The sequence below is a fragment of the Protopterus annectens genome, chromosome 8.part0 (assembly GCF_019279795.1).
Source record: "Protopterus annectens isolate FY-2018-M chromosome 8.part0, PAN1.0, whole genome shotgun sequence".
Lineage (NCBI taxonomy): Eukaryota > Metazoa > Chordata > Ceratodontiformes > Protopteridae > Protopterus > Protopterus annectens.
This window is the reverse complement of record NC_056741.1, coordinates 1,020,617,176-1,020,632,278: the sequence shown is the minus strand read 5'-3', so window position 1 is coordinate 1,020,632,278 and position 15,103 is coordinate 1,020,617,176. Positions and strand designations below refer to the sequence as shown.

At 35.4% G+C, this 15,103-nt stretch overlaps 1 protein-coding gene across 1 annotated transcript in view; it reads left to right on the top strand.

Moving 5' to 3' along the window:
- LOC122808390 (alpha-tectorin-like) overlaps positions 1–15,103 on the top strand; it is a gene marked incomplete at its 3' end in the record, with an annotated part of 263,674 nt that overhangs the window by 180,332 nt on the left and 68,239 nt on the right. Inside the window, 1 exon segment of the mRNA XM_044079357.1 lies at positions 9,541–9,824. Within this exon segment, the coding sequence (XP_043935292.1) occupies positions 9,541–9,824 (284 nt within the window).

The following is a 15,103-nucleotide window of genomic DNA, read 5'->3' as shown; positions in this document are numbered from 1 at the left end:
GAACTCTCTCGGATTAATTGCTAGGGAACTGAAGCAAGCAAAGGAGTGTGTGTGTGTGTGTGTGTGTGTGTGTGTGTGTGTGTGTGTGTGTGTGTGTGTGTGTGTCTGTGCGTATGCATGTGGGTGTGTGTGTGTGTGTGTGTGTGTGTGTGTGTGTGTGTGTGTGTGTGTGTGTGTGTGTGTGTAAAATGCCCAAATTCAATATTCCTGGTGGCTAGAGTTATTCAGGCCTGAATTCCCTACCCACCACCACTGCAGATTTTTTCCTCATATGTTTGTTCTGAATCTGGTGACAGGCATTTGAATTTCAGATGTCATAGTCTTCAAAAAATACATGGTAACACTACACAAAACTTTTATTCTAGCAATTTTCTAGTTTATAAGATCAATATTTGAAGATTTTCCCTATTTTTGGGTCTGTATTTCCCCCATTATTGGCTTTGTTTTTTGCTAAGAGGTTGAGAGCTATGTTGAGAACTGAATTCACTAAACAATAGCTATTTGAGTTTCAGTCTTCGGGTCCTTCAAGAAACAGCTTATATGGCATAGTGGTATGTTGCGCTGAGTGTAGTGCATAGGGTTCTGGGTTCAAGACTTGGCAGTGAAATGCATGTTAGCAACATGACATTATATTCCAGCAACTTTCCAAGATTATACAAACAATGTTTAAAATGTGTCTCTGGTTTTTGGGATTTTGCCCCCCCCCAATAAATTTTGGCTTTTTCCAGATTTCTTGTGCTGCAAAGTTGAGAGATATAGTGGAGTGTCGAGTGGATTTTACAAGGAGCTGAGAGCTTGAAGAGAAGTTTAGTGCTGCTTATGCTGAGTCTGCTTGCATTGTTAATAGCACAATAGGTGGTGAATTTGTTTTCAGTACAGAAGGCTGTGGATTCTACTCCCACAGTATGTAGATGCAGTGCTGATACTGTACTGTGTTGTACTTTTAAAGGGGGGTGGATGCTGCAGTCCTGAAAATGTCCTCTTTGGCAGAGATACCTAGTAACTATGAACCTGTTATCAGTTTGCCATCCATTTCCTATTGCAATATTGCTAGCTTATCATTTTTTAATGTAACATAGGCAATTTATTCTTCAAAGGCAACAGGCACTTTATTTGTAGATGAAACAATGAAATATAAAGTTGTTTGCTAGCAGCAATTTCTTCATTAGTTACAGATCTCTTTAATGTGAAATTATTTAGATGACTTTTACTTCTGCAGAGATTATGCATATTTACTGATACTGGTGGATTTTAGAAGTTTGAGTAGACGTTTATGATGGAAATGTTCTGAATTGGGCAGTTTTGTCATTATTGGTGCATATTTTCATTGTTTACTGGAAAATGTTCAAAACATTAAATTTAAAACACCCTCTAACAACTGTACTGTATTATACAAGGAATATAATTTAACACAAATCAGGAAGGTGTTTTTTCATTATCTGGTCAGCTCAGGTACTCTCCCTCCCAGTTCTTGGATGGGTGTGTCTGATTATGAAACAGTTAAATCAACTGTGTTTACAAGCACAAACGTTTTTGTTACTGAATATTTTCACTGAGTTTGAATGCTACTGAAAGTGATGAAGCCAGATTGAAACAATCACTTCTCTTAGATCTTCATTTTTTTGGGGGTGTACTTATTGTCCACACCTAGGGAGCTAACTCCGTCATATAGGATTTCTGCTGCACAATTCTCCCAGCTGAACTATACCTCTCAACTGTCCGAATTTTCACAGAATTAATAGATTCTGGCTTCTTATTTTTGGTTTGTTCATAAAGTTTGATGTTTTCTGGCAAATCATTTAGGATTGAGGTCACTTAATAATGACAGACATTGAGTGTCAGACTTCATACCCTTCAGAAAAATGCATGCTAAAGCAAGACCTGTTATTCTATCAACTGTCTAAGTTTATACAAGAGCAACATTTAGTACTGTTTGTTTGTTTCCCCAATATATTTAGCCTTGTACAGATTTCCTGCATTAAGAGGTTGAGAGGTATCCGCAAATAAATCACTTTATAGAATTAGGTATATCCAAACGTTCTCAACTGTCACTGATTTTGGCTCAAAATGTTGCTCTTTCCTGAATAATCCTGCTGCAAAATGGCAATTTTGGAAGAAACGTGGAGGGTTTACAATTAATAAATAATTGTAATGATCAGAGTTACAGATTACTTTTGTTTTAGAAATGCATGTAGATTCTCTTATTTTGTCAGACGCTCAACTTAACAGAACTAATATTAAAAAAGTGTCCCTTTTTTGACAGGTTCCCAGTGTATTCTGTGGTTATTTTATATTTTGCATCATATTTTTTGGTCCATTTTTCATAAAATTGTGGTTTTCTGGCAAATTAGTGGCAAATCATTAAAGATTGAAGTTAGAAAACAATGACAGACATTTGAGTTTCAGATTTCATATCTTTCAGAAAATTCATACTAATGCAAGACTTACTATTCTATTATCTTTCTAAGTTTATAAGAGCAATATTTAAAAATTGTCCTTATTTTGGGGCCTTTGTCCCACTTCTATTTATGGCTTTTTCCAGATTTCTTGCTCTGAGGTTGAGAGGTATGACAAATATGTCAGGGCCTTCACCGTTAGCCAGACACATTTCAAATTGTGATATACTTGTACCCCACTCCCCTATGTAGTGACTCTGGATATGTCCAAGCAAGGCAAGGAGTAGTTTTTCACTGTAAGTGTGCAAAGCATCCCGCCATCCAAGGTAGACACAAGTGCTACAGTGGCTTTTCATCTCTCCTTGATTTTGCAGAATGTTCTGGTTTTCTGTCATGTTTTTATACTGTTGATTTATGCTTCTTATTATTCAGAAAATGCATGTTGTTGCAGTGGATGTTGCTCTGTGTTTAAGTAGTAATGCTCTAATGACCATCAGGTAAGCTTGTCTGGGATTGTAATATGCAAGTAAGCTTTTATAAGCATACTGTTAAAGAATTATCAACATTGAAAGCATTTTTGTTGTTGCCATGCAGAGAATATTTACATAGCTAGATAATGTATAAGCCTTAGGTATTGAAATGCATATGACAGTATTTGTAATAAAGTACACGATTACAGTATTTTCAGAGTCTCATTACATTTGTTGGAGACTTGTAGTCATCTTTGCAGGCTTTACCTGTAAACTAAACAGAATGCCAGTCTATCATGTGTGGTCCATAACCTGTGCAGTAATCCTTTAAGCAAGTTATCTTGAGCTTGTTTCTTGTTTGCTGTTCATTTTTTACTTTGATCATGTTTTGCCCATGAAACAAGTAGATAATTGTTGCCAGGTAGCACCGGAGCAGGTCTTTTTTGGATAAGAATCATTTTTACAAGTAGGGGTAATAGGTATCACAGAGATTGCTACTTTCAGCATGTTACTTGGTTCTTTTTAAAAGCTGAATATAAATTATAATTAGAACTGCAGTGTAAGGAGAAGTGGTTTGAGTTGAGTGCTGCTTGTTTTTTTATACTTTATTTCGACTGGCATTCCAGTAGTGTATTTAAAAAGTAATTTATTTTTTCATGCCTCACAACCTTTTTGTTTACATCTAGATATTAAGTAAGTTGTTATGTAGCCAATGCATTGAGATATTTTTTTCTTCTCTACTTCATTTTGTCTTGATTGGGCTCTCATAATGACGGTTTGGCACCCAGGGCAGAGTATTTAATTAAAGTCCCAGTTTTGTGGTTTTGTGAATAGTTCTGCCCTTTTCTGGTTAGCCACACCCCTTCCCATTGGTCCCACCCATTCAGCTGTCTCCTGCAGCCCCCCTTTGATTTGAAGTCACCAGTTACCACTGCTTATCAGAAGATGTTTTTGGATCCCACACCAGTATTTAAAAAATAGATTGATGATTTTTTGGAATTAGCTAGGGAGGAAGGTATCATAAGTAAAGAAACTAAATTGCAGCTTACGGTCAAGGAACCTTTAAAACAATATTTTTATTTGCTACCTAAGACACATAAGAATTTGCAAAAAGCCATTGGAAGGCCGATTGTTTCAGGGATGGGATCTTTAACAAAGCCCCTCTCAGCTTTTTTGACACGCTACCTTAAACCCTTATTGATCCATGTGAGGCCCAGAATACAAGATACAATGGAATTTTTAAACATTATTCAAGACACAGATGGAACAAGGGTGGTATATGTGCACATTGGATGTCACGTCCCTTTACACCAATATACCCCATTGGGCTGGCCTACAAGCCTTAGATTATTGGCTGGAGAAAACATCTCTATATAGTCCAGGATTTAACACACTACTAGTTTGTCTAACAGAACATGTTTTGAATAAAAATGTGTGTTATTTTTAAACAGGAATGCTATTTACAAGTAAGGGGAACAGCAATGGGAGCATCATTTGCTCCGATCTATGGGTATTTATTTGTGGGTTTTATGGTGGAACAACTGATTTATGATCCCATGCATAATTTGTATTTAGAATCAATGGATATCTGGCATAGATATCTTGATGACTGTTGGTTGGTGTGATGATCAGGGGTAGAATATATTAATGAATGTGTAACATACCTTAATGACAACAAATGGAGTCTACATTTTACGGTGAACTACAGTACCACTAATATTGTGTTTTTGGATGTGGACATACAGGTAAAACATGATGGCACCATGTTGAGTCAGGTACACAGGAAACACCCAGGGGTCAATACTTTGTTGCATTCAGAGAGTTGTCACCCTAAACATATTCTGAAATCTCAATATATGAGGGTATGACGCATATGTTCATCAGAAGAAATTCTTTCAGCACAACAGTTGACAAGTAGATTTTTGAATAGGAGTTATAATAAGAGACATATTTTGGAATCTAGGAATTATGTTCAAAAATTGGACAGAAATTCTTTGTTGCTATATCAGAGTAACAAATCGACTACTGATAGCCAGTTAAGGTTGGTTACTAAATATGATAACATTTCTGTGTTGATTAGTATAGTGAATGAATATTGGAATATTTTAACCTCAGAAGATAGTTTGAGAAATATACTTCCCCCAAATGTCTTTTTTCATATAGAAGAGGGAAGACTATAGGTGGATGGCTGAATCATTTTAAGCGGCCACCCACCATGACTACTGGTATTCAACAAACCACTTTAGGTGTGGAATGTATACAAGGATGTTATCCCTGCAACCATTGCAGGTTTTGTAAATATGTGAATAGGACAAAAGAATTCAGTTCTAAGAATACAGCTCGGGTTTTTGACATACTTATTTATGGAGACTGTATTTCTGACTGGGTAGTATATTTGGTGACCTGCAGTTGTCAGGCATTTTATGTAGGACAAACCTCATGGCCATTTAAGTTATGCATTTCAGAACATTTGAGTGATATAAGATGTGCCAGACAGAGTAATGCACTTTACAAATATACTCAACAACACACTTCGGCTCAGTTTAGTTCACTATTATTGATGGAATTAGGTTTAAAGGTGTGAACAAAATAGGTTGGCATGATATTTTAAACAAAAAGAAAAAAAAGTGGATTATTTTGTTGGGTGCTCTTTTTTTCACCAGGTTTAAATATTTACCTGTGATTGGATAATGAGGGAATGATGCTGATTATACATGTTGGAAGTTGGGCTTGTCAGTATTATACACTGAAGAAGGCTTGTTAGCCGAAACCAGTCTGTTTTGGCTCTAATGCTATTATGCAATAAAATCTGAAGATTTTGGATGCTGACTATGTGGTGCTGGCTTTTGTCTTTTGTTTCATTCTCTTACATTCATTGCCTTGTACACCTTTATTTTTTCAAGTGTTTTTTAGAATCCTTTCTGTCATGATAAGACTGATATCAATTGAATTTTACTGGGTATAATAACTTTCAACTTCTCCTGAATTTTCAGAATATACCCAATTTGACTCATATTTTTGCCCTGTCTCTCAAAAAATTAAATTCCTGGTAAATAATCAATGGTAATAGTCAACATTGCCAGATGAGAGTTTCAGACTTATAATTTGGAAAATGCATGTTTCTTGCAATAACCTAGTTTATATTAACAATCTTAGTGAATTAGAGTAATATTTAAAAATGCTCTAATTTTGAGCCTTTATCCTGTATTACTTTTGGCTTGTCCTTGATTTTCGACCAAAGAAGTTGAGAAGTATGCTAATTGCTGTTAGGCTATGAAGCTATAATGATATAAAGTTGAAATAGTAGGTGCGATAAAACAAGGCTGACTTGGATTAGCAAATTCAAAGAACCTTAGACAAAGTAATCTAAGATAACACAGAAAATTATAATAGTATTATCAGATAATACAGACAGAAATGTGGCAGATAATTTTTTTCAAGCTGGCTTTAATAGATTGTTTACACTTCACTTCTATTTTCTATTTGTATTTTGGTATAGTAGAGCAATAACAATGAACCAAGGGAAAGCAAGGTGAAAAAACAACCAATAAATCCAAATACGCAGGATAAAATCAGGAAAACAAGTTAAAGCGATATTCCTAGGTTTTATTCAAAACCACTCCAAGCCCATATGCAGAAATCAGCAAACAGCAAACCAGCAAACAGCAAACCAAGCCACAGAAAGAACTCACATTAACGCCATTCTAAAGTACTGCGTTTTCGTATTCAAACCATGTACTTCCTCAGACTAATGACTAACTCTCTTTGGTGCATATTTATACCATTGTCAATTGAATAATTGAGTTAATTAACAAACAACTTAAAAGCTATTGAACCAATAAATAGCTCAACTAATAGCTGCTTCAATTAATAGTGAAGCCCCATTATAATGTATACTGTCAAAGGTTTTCTTATGTTTAATATAAACTGTTTAAAATGTCTAAAATACTCAAGTTTTTATTTCTCTCTTTAAATAAATAAAATCCTAATAATATGAACCATAGGAAAAATTTATAAAAAACATTTATAAAAAAATAGCACCATGTTACCAAATTCATATGTATCTATGATGTTAAAAGTGTATAAAAAATGCCATCTGGTGGTCATTCTAAAACATTACAATTTATTTCATAACAGTTTTATAATGAAAATGCAATGTTAAATTTTTTTTTTAAAAAGAAGTGTTTTTCAACCTACAAATTATTAATGCATAATTTTAGCTGTTATGTTTTAAATCTAAAACATTTATAATGGATCTTATAATTTTCAATTCATTACAGATTCCATTATATTTGAATCGGAATAAATAAATTAACTTAAAATATGTGGGAAAAAAATAGGAAAATATAGAAGAATATAAGGGGAATCCCTCACAGTTTGGCTGCCCTTAACTTGAGTAAAGGTAAAATACTGGTGTGTTCATTTAGGCCTGGTGGGTTATATGATTCAAGTGTCATTTGCCACCATAGCTCTCTATACTCCAGTGTCTCCTCCCAAGGCCCTCCTCTAATGTCTTTGTCTGTGTGTTCAATTACCGAAAACATGAAACTAGCTTGGTGACATTCCCTACTATGCTTGTACAAAGTGTTGGTTTCTTTACCATTTTTGATATCGTTATAATGTTCATATATTCGTCTCTTTAGTTTCCTTTCCGTTTTTCCTATGTAAAAGGATGAACATTTTGTACAACTAGCAAAGTACACCAGGCCCATAGATTCACAATTATAAAAATGTTTATCATTCACTATCACCCTACCCCTACTACTAATGTTTATCTCATTTCCATTGGAAATGTAAACACATTGAGAACATCTACCACATTTGTAGGTACCCTTTCTCCTTCTATCTTGTGGATTTGTGTGATTTTTGTTTTCAAGAATGTTCCTCATATTTTGTGAATTCTTGTATACTATCTTAGCCGGACATTTATTAATCTTGTCAAGGCCCATTAAATCTATAAACCTATTCCATTCCTTACAAAAAATGCGTCTTATTTTGTTGTTTATAGTGTTATATTCTAAAGTGAGGGCCAATTGAAACTTTTCCATGCTTGCTGTATTACCAACATTAGGCCTTAAATCTTTCCATGTGCCTACTCCCTTAACTATAGGCAAAAATCTTGTCCTCCTGCCGTTTAATACTTCCTGTCTGGTGTTTTTGATAAGGTTTTCCGGATATCCTCTGTTTCTAAACATTTTTTCCAACAAATCACATTCTATGAAGAAATCTTCATCATTACTGGTCATTCTACATCCCCTCACGAATTGCCCCTTGATAATATTCTTTTTTTTTTTTTTTTAAATAAATTGTAATGTTTTAGAATGACCACCAGATGGCATTTTTTATACACTTTTAACATCATAGATACATATGAATTTGGTAACATGGTGCTATTTTTTTATAAATGTTTTTTATAAATTTTTCCTATGGTTCATATTATTAGGATTTTATTTATTTAAAGAGAGAAATAAAAACTTGAGTATTTTAAACATTTTAAACATTTTATATTAAACATAAGAAAACCTTTGACAGTATACATTATAATGGGGCTTCACTATTAATTGAAGCAGCTATTAGTTGAGCTATTTATTGGTTCAATAGCTTTTAAGTTGTTTGTTAATTAACTCAATTATTCAATTGACAATGGTATAAATATGCACCAAAGAGAGTTAGTCATTAGTCTGAGGAAGTACATGGTTTGAATACGAAAACGCAGTACTTTAGAATGGCGTTAATGTGAGTTCTTTCTGTGGCTTGGTTTGCTGTTTGCTGGTCTGCTGTTTGCTGATTTCTGCATATGGGCTTGGAGTGGTTTTGAATAAAACCTAGGAATATCGCTTGAACTTGTTTTCCTGATTTTTATCCTGCGTATTTAGAGCAAAAACAATATTACAGCATTATTATACAATAATAAGGATTAGTTTAATGTATTTATTAGAACATTTTTAGTTAAATCATTGGCATCATCATTGGATTATTTTAGTTGTAGCAAAACAAAATTCAAAGCATTTGAATGCAAATTTCTGCTGATCCTATAACCATCTCTTAAAACTTATTTACAGTACTTTTATATACCATTTGAAAATAGAACCTGTCTTCTGGAAATGGATCTGTTTTCAGGATTCAGTAATTTTCGCATATATATTGACATTGTTTGAAGCTGTTATGTGACTTTAAAGTTATTAAAATATCACAGAGAAATAAAAAAAAATACTTTAGTGCTTCATTTCAAACTTTTTCCTAAATAATCACTTGCCCACCACAACTGCTTAAGCAATCAACTTCATGAAAAAAATTAAATGCGAGATTTATTTATTTTTTTTTTTTTGCATGGAAGTGGTATACTCCCTGAACCTTATTAAATGAAAAAAGTAGGTACTGACGCAAAAGAAATGCTTCACCGGTGGTGCAAACATAAAAACAACAGCACCAGTAGTGATTTCCTATAGAAATCAGCAAATAGGGAGTTTAACTTTGTTGAGTTGTACTTAGCAAGTTATATCCTCAGGGAGTTGTAGATGTAAATGTGGTAGATAAGCTTTCCTAGTTATTTTATAATAATTGCTGTATAAATTGTTATTTTAAAATACTGTTTCATAGTTACTCTGCAGCATGAGTAACACTTACGTTAAAGCTTGTCCTCATTTTTATTCATGTATTACTTTCTATTTTAGGTGAACGGAAGTACTGTTACTCTACCAGTAAATGTTGGAGCATTGGCTTCCATTTCTCAGCTGAATGACATGGTTGTTCTCAAGGCAGATGGAGTTGAAATAAGTTATGATGGCTTTAGCACCTTAATTGTTAGAGTGGGACAACAATACAAGAACTCCTTGTGTGGAATGTGTGGAAATTTTAATGATGATCCCAATGATGATAAGAGATTGCCAAATGGGACGGCAGCAATGAATGACCAACAGCTTGGTAATGGATGGAAATCAGCCACCAGCATCACAGGGTAATCCAATAGTAAACTAACAATTCAATAGGTTTTATTTATCTAGGTCAGCTTTAACAATTTGCTCTGCACCTGCATATCCATAATTTTATATAATAAATAAATATCCAAGAAAGGAGATCCATACGGAAATACTGCAGTCCAATGAACAGGACTTCATAATGCTTTTAAATGAGCCATTTATCTCATATATATGTTAATAATCCTGTTTTGTACTTGAATATACACAATGACAAGTCGCAAAAAGATAGTAAAAGCCAAAATGATGCTCTTTAGTCAATGGCTGAACGTGTACACAGATGCACATAATCTCATAGATATGACAGCCCTATGACAAACCTTATAGGTTAGGGCTATCACCCATTACTAAGGTGGGTAAGGGGTATCAGAGACAGATACAGCAGACAGACACAAAATGCTCTTCTGGCAAACTTTAAATAGCTTTTAATAGTTTTTAAACACTTTGTTCTGCCATTCTTTCTACTTATAAGTATGGCAGAATGAAGTTCAAACAGCTTTTAAAGGTTCTGTACCTTCTACTATCCAGCTCTGTTTGATATTAGTATTTAGCATGAGAATCAGTTTTAGCAGTGCTTAAGATATCCTTAACAAGGTTTTGTTAAGCATCCCTAAGCTTTAAGAGGATTAGGTCTTACAATCGGGAAGCACATGACAAGTTTACCATTTTCCTGATTTTATTTATTTATTTGTTTTCCTCTCTTCTTAGCACTTGGTGCTTAAATGCATCAGTGTATTGTCATTTTGTTAATTGTTCACTAGGTGGTGCTGTATATAATGTGTTCTGTATAAAGGTCCATGGTTTCATTTTCACAATACCCATTCCTTAGTTTAATGCCTTGTGCTAAAGAAAATAAAACTAACATACGATAGTTGTTTCTGAGTATTTTTTTCTGCAACTAAGTGTAACAAATAAAACAGAAAGAATATTATAGCAACATCAAACATAAAACAGCTGCTCCATTACTACTGCAATATTCTGAGCTCTGAATGATTTAGCTTTACTTGGTTATTAAACAAAAGTTTTTTTCAGTGCTTGAAACAAATTATTATTGCAGCACACATGGTCTGCTTTACTTTCCAGCAACTATGAAATGTTTTTCTGATCCTGTAATATTGACTTGTCCTGTAAATTTCATTATTTGTACTTTAAATTAGTAGTTTTGAAGTGAGTCTCCTCTGAACTACTCTTTCAGAGCTCTTTTTGTAGTGCTTGTAGTGAATGTAAATATGATTACTTGTGCTCAAATTTTAAGTTGTTTTATATATCAGTTTCTATAAAGTGTTTTTCGTATGAACTAGTTTTCTGAGCTCTTTCTAGATTGCTTATATTCTTCTGCAAACGTGATTATTTGGTGCTTAAACTGCAAATACTGTATCTAGCTTCCTCTGCTCACACCCCATCTGAACTAATAACCTACATTATATTCCCTTTATCTATGCAACATTTACTCCTACCACTACCTTTCCTACTCTACCCAGTTTTTCTTTTTTCCAGCATTCCACCACCTACCCTCATTATCTATCTCCCTTTCCAGTTTTCCCTTCCTCCTACCCACTGTTCAACCACAAACTCCTTCCCACTTAATCTTTCATATAACTCAGGTGAATAATTACTGCATCAACCAGTGTCTTATATCCTTTCCAAACCATTTATTTTCTCCTTTTATTAGGAAGTATACCATTTGCTGACCTCTCACTGTTAGCCATCATGCTTTCAGAGTCCAACAGACAAGCTGTAGCCCAAGGGAAAGCTTCACCTATCTCCTGGTGGATGTCCTAACCTCATACGCAAAAGAGTTTGCCTCTCTAAGTTTAAAGTATTTGCAACCTGAAGTGACTTGTTCAATTTTTCTATTACTGAGTTCCTAACATATGGCTCCCTCATACATCACCTGTCATTGCCCTAGTACCTCTCTCCCTCCCTGTTTGCCTCCTATCCTCAAGCTCCAAGTAGTATACACCTCCTTTTTCATAATTAATCCCTGTACTTGACTTACTGAACTTTTATAATCTACTATACTATCTCCATCTCTCCAAATTTATTTTTTCAGACCTTCCTCTTTCCTTTAATTTTTCATTTCCCTTTTGGGTTTCTCTCTCTTCCCCCCAAGACTACTTTCCCTTGCCCTTCTAACTGCCTTGTCTGTAACTAAGAACAATCCTACTACTGCAAATTGCCTTTTACTGCAATCCGTACCATTTTCCCTCTTGCAGTTCTTTACTGTTTACATAACATACCTTGCTGATTGTTTCTGGTTGCTAGATAGGTGACCTGGGCCAGCCCGCACCATTTGCCCTCACTATGCTCAGGCTCACGCCGCTCCTCTACCCTTCCCCCATTCCCACCCTCCCCCATTATCCTTAGGTTTCTACCTATCCACAGGCGACACCTACCTCCAAGACATGCAATTACATTACACTTACTTTATCATTGTCAATTTAACAAATCATTTCACTTTATCCAAGCCCTTCCCTCTCATTCTAATACTCACTGCTTCTGCCACCTCCCAGCAAGATAAGTTATACACCAACCTCACACAATGCTACTTCAACACTTAACACTACATATCTTGCTCACCTCCACTTACCTCTTCACTACCTATCACATCCATCTTATCCTGACCCCCTACTCACCAACTAACCCACTCTCATCCCCCCATTCACCCTGTGCCCAAGTTTATTATTATACCCCCACCTCTTCAATAGCACCACTATCTTCTCCCTTACATATATATCTACATTAAGAAAACATCAACCTTATCACTCATAACTACTAAGCCATCTTCTAAGCTTACCCATCTATTCCTATTTAACTCAGCACACATGAAACAAAGTGGGGACATTTACCCCAATCGTGGCCCCAAACCACATCACTATCAACTCACTCTCATCCTACCACATGTACTGCAAACTTAACACCCCCCATCAGAAAAGCTTAAACCTACTTATCCTAAACATGTACATGAGAAGCATCGTAAACAGAATACCATAATTCTATGTAACCCTTCATCAATACTCCCCAGACATAGTTACATTCATGGAAACCTGGCTAAAACCACACATGCACTACACCAAAATTACAACCTCTGGGAAAAACATCCTGTGACAAGATAGAATCTATAAAAATGGTGGTGATATTGCCATAATCTATAAAGATAATCTCAAAATTGAGAGGTTGGCCAACAACACACCCACCTTCAAATTAACCACAACAAGAACATCATTATTATAGCCATTTACATTCCCCCTGGCAATAACTCTTCCACCACTGAAGACCTACTTCACTAGTGTTCTGCATCTTACACTCTGGAAACCATAATATTAGGTTACTTTAACATTGACTGGGCAAGCATCTCTTCCAACAGTCCCACCAATTTTATAAACTTACATGGATTCTCACAACTATATTCAGTCCCCCACAAGGGTGGACAAACACAGTAATAAACATTCAATTCTAGACTGGGGTCTCACAAATAAATCCTCCCTCTACAGCCAACATGGTGTCTCCCTGACAACCTAAGTGACCACCTACCCACTTACATATACAGGTAGCACAACACCATCTCTAACAACTCTGTCTACAAATACATTAGCAGCAAGAAATACTTCTCTCCAGATATCTTTAAAACCCTCCTGCAAAACTGTAACTGGACCCCACTAAAGCACCATCCTCTAGACACAGCTGTATAGTACTTCCATGACAAATTCAGCCATATCTTTAACAGCATAGCCCTCATCCATATTAAATCCAAGCAAACACCTTGGCTCTCCAATGAAACCATAAAACTAATAAAATTAAGAGACAAAATCTGGACCCAATACCAAAAATCAAAAAATGCAACACTCCTCCTACAATATCACCAAATGGGCAACCTTGCTAAAAGACATATTAGACAGGAAAAAAAACTTTCCACACTATTCTGCAAAATAAACACCACAACAACCCCTAGAAATTTTGGAAAGCCATCAACCACTTATTAAAACCAGGCCACACTTGTACTCCAACTCAATACACAACAGAAACTACCATAAACATAGCTACCCAATTCAACTCTCATTTTATCAATTCCATTCTATCACTAATAAAAATAGAATCCACTTCTCCACTATCCATACTTACACATACAACAGATGACCTAAATTCCTTCTTAATAAAAAGAATCCAAACTAATAGAATAAAGAAACTCCTGACCAAACTAAAGCCATCATCACTCTCAGCTGACCAGTTCCCTAATGAATTCCTTAAATTAGCATCAGAAGCCATCACCTTCCCCATATTCATCATTATAAACCAATCTATAAAAGAACAGTATATTTCCAAGCTGTAGAAAGTCTCTTACATCATACCTCTGCATAAGGGTGGAGCATCCTCATATTTCACTAACTACCATCCAATAGCCATACTTTCCCCTTTAGCAAAAAATCCTTGAAAAATGCATCCATTCACAACTACTTGATTATCTAACAAAAATAATATCCTAGCTTCATCTCAACATGGTTTTAGACCGAAACACAGCACCACTACCACACTTGTCAGTTTTACCAACTCAATCAAATCCAAAATTCTGGACAACTTGCATCCTCCATCTTTCCTGATATGTCTAAAGCTTTCAACACTATCTCACATCAGAAACTGCTTAATGAGCTAGCCTCCTTAAACCTTTCCCTCATGGCCCTTTACTGGTTTAAAAAATATCTGTCTGATGGACAGCAAGCAGTAAAATGGCAAGATGAATGCTCCCCTCTTCTACCTGTCTCTATCAGTGTTTCCCAAGGATCCATACTTGGTCCTCTACTATTCATCATGTTCACAAATAAAATCCACTTGGCTTCCAGTCATGCAAACATAGTCCAATATGCAGGTGACACCTCACTGATATATTCTGCATGCTCTTTCTCTGAACTCCTTCAAACTACTCAAAAAGCCTTCCTTGACATCAAAAATTTCCTCTCCAACTCCCAGCATATCCTGAACCCCAATAAAACTAAACTCATGCTCTTCACTGACAAAAAAATATCACTATCTACGTCCTACCTTCATCATCCACTCCACCAACAACACTAAAATTGAACCTGTCGAACACACCAAACTCCTTGGTTTTACTATTGATATCAATCTCACATTTGATGACCACATAGCTACTACCATTAAAAATGTACACATCAAACTAGAGTCACACTATAGGGTCAAACCTTTCCTCACTAATGCCACTAAAAAATCCATAGCCAACACACACTTACTCTTGTGCTTGATATAT